The sequence below is a fragment of the Palaemon carinicauda genome, chromosome 26, assembly GCF_036898095.1.
Source record: "Palaemon carinicauda isolate YSFRI2023 chromosome 26, ASM3689809v2, whole genome shotgun sequence".
In the NCBI taxonomy this organism is placed as follows: domain Eukaryota; kingdom Metazoa; phylum Arthropoda; class Malacostraca; order Decapoda; family Palaemonidae; genus Palaemon; species Palaemon carinicauda.
The window spans coordinates 68,514,945-68,517,444 of NC_090750.1; the positions used below are offsets into that span (position 1 = coordinate 68,514,945).

At 36.2% G+C, this 2,500-nt stretch overlaps 1 protein-coding gene across 2 annotated transcripts in view; it reads right to left on the reverse strand.

The window, feature by feature from the left end:
- The window catches only part of Gbeta76C (guanine nucleotide-binding protein subunit beta-2), a 98,979-nt gene that overhangs the window by 8,003 nt on the left and 88,476 nt on the right, over positions 1-2,500 (reverse strand). For both annotated transcript variants that reach the window (XM_068349717.1, XM_068349716.1), the window contains exon 6: positions 2,153-2,357. In XM_068349717.1, coding sequence (XP_068205818.1) covers positions 2,153-2,357 — 205 coding nt within the window. The remainder of the gene's footprint in view (positions 1-2,152; positions 2,358-2,500) is intronic.

Sequence of the window (2,500 nt, forward strand, 5' to 3'; positions counted from 1 at the left end):
TGACGTTGCTACTGTTTTTAAAATCTTTTATTAATTGTTAATTATTTCTCATATCGTTTATTTATTTCATGATTCCCCTTCCTCGCTAGGCTATCTTTCCCTGTTGGATCCCTTGGGCTTATAGCATCTTGCTTTTCCAACTAGGGTTGTAGCTTACCTAATAATAATAATAATAATAATAATAATAATAATAATAATAATAACTCATTCCCAACTTTTATATTTCCTCGTAATTAAATTCGGTCTTCTTGTTATCTTTATATCTCAAAACTTTCGAAGCTCTTCTCTCTCTCTCTCTCTCTCTCTCTCTCTCTCTCTCTCTCTCTCTCTCTCTCTCTCTCTCTCTCTCTCTCTCTCTCTCTCTCTCATAATTATCCAAATCATGTAACTAGTTTTGATAAGGTGATAAAGAGCGACCTCAGCTGACTCTCTCTCTCTCTCTCTACTTTGATTTCCATCTTATTCGTTTCTTTAAGATTTCTATCGTCACTAATTAGTTTACACGATGAGAAGAGTAGACAAATCACACTTCCTCTCCTTTTAATCAGTCATAGCCTGAACAAAATCCTCCCTTGTGCCAACAAATACACTAATGATATCGTCATCATCTTCTCCTACGCCTATTGACGCAAAGGGTCTCAGTCAGATTTCGCCAGTCGTCTCTATCTTGAGCTTTTAAATCAATACTTCTCCATTCGTCATCTATTTCACGCTTCATAGTCCTCAGCCATGTAGGTCTGGGTCTTCCAACTCTTTTGGTGCCTTGTGTAGCCCACAAAAGATATAGTAAAAAATCAAAAGATTATGAAATATAATTAATTCTCGGGTGGCTTAATTCACTTATCTGATTCCGTCATTAAAGAAGTCTTTTCTAAAATGTCTGTTGTTATTTTATACAAATATTAAAGGCATTTTCATGTTCATCTCTCTCTCTCTCTCTCTCTCTCTCTCTCTCTCTCTCTCTCTCTCTCTCTCTCTCTCTCTCTTTTTTCTTCCATGAGTCTTTCTAAATTCCCTTTTGGTGGGTGGGGTCAAGTAGATTACAATGGAAATTATATTTTCATTATTTCCGGTTTAAATACTTTTGGTTTAGGAGAAAATAATTGTTTTTAAATTAGATGTTTTTGAAATTTCTAGAATGTAGACGAAATTTATTACCTCTCTTATCGAAAAAATTATAGTGGTTAACATTCAATGCTTTTTAATAAATTCCCGTATATGATGACAGAGGAAATGTCTGATAATTGGTTTTATATAACAAGATTTTCAATGTCATTTTGTAGAATGATCATGTTCGAGGCATAAGTGGGAGTTTCACTACAGAAAATCTATCATAACTCTCAGACATATTGAAGTTATCGTCCCCAATACAGTAATAAATTCTAAAATAGACTATATTTCCCTGTAATAAAAATCTATCCGAATGCCAATTAGTGGAATTTTACCGATTCCGAAATAAAATATGCCCTATAGCTACCAAACCTTCATTTTCTGTAGTTACTACTTATGTCATTACAAAGATATGTAACCTTATAAACTCATATGATTATGTAATATCAAAATAAACCCTTCTGAAATAAAGCAAAAGGCATAAATTAAACTTGAGTTAGCATTAGCGTGAGTTACTATAGTCCATTTCTTTTAGCGAGGCAGAATTGCACCGACTCGCAGCGGTCCCCTTTTAGCTCGGAAAAGTTTCCTGATCGCTGATTGGTTAGAATTATCTTGTCCAACCAATCAGCGATCAGGAAACTTTTCAGAGCTAAAAGGGCACTGCTGCAAGTCGGTGCAAATATGCCTCGCTAAAAGAAATGGACTATAGGAGTTTCAAGGATTTCGGATGTCTCAGACTTTTTAGTCCATCCGCGGAGACTCCATTTGCTCTTTGGTAGAACGATTTAGTTTGACCATTTAGTGTTCTTAATAAAATCTTGTCTATTATATTCTTGAACTCTTTTATCATGTAACTGTTTACTACATCTGCTGGAAGTCTATTCCAAGTATTTGCCACATTGAGTGGTGTTTTATCCTTCCAGTTTGTATCCGTTACTTCTGGACTGATTTGTGCCAAGTTACGTGAATAGATTGTCATCTAACTGTTTTATAACTAATGGATAATCAACACCAAGAACGATCTCTTTCTAAAACTTACGCAGACAGAGTTGACATCGGAATTATGACCCCAGAAAGTCTGCTGGCAGGACTTGGAGTCCCTCAGGTCCCAGACCTTGATGGTTCTGTCGACGGAGCCCGTGACGAAGACGCTGCTGTCGGGCGAGAGGCTCATGGTAGCCACGTCTCCTGAATGACCCAGGTAATCGGTGATCTTTTTGCCAGTCGTCAGGTCCCAGTGAAGTCTGAAAGAGGGGAAGTATGAGGTGTCTTGGATTGACTGGCACATTCGACTCATGAGCGAAGGATATTATTATTATTATTATTATTATTATTATTATTATTATTATTATTATTATTATTACCTGCTAAGCTACAACCCTAGTTG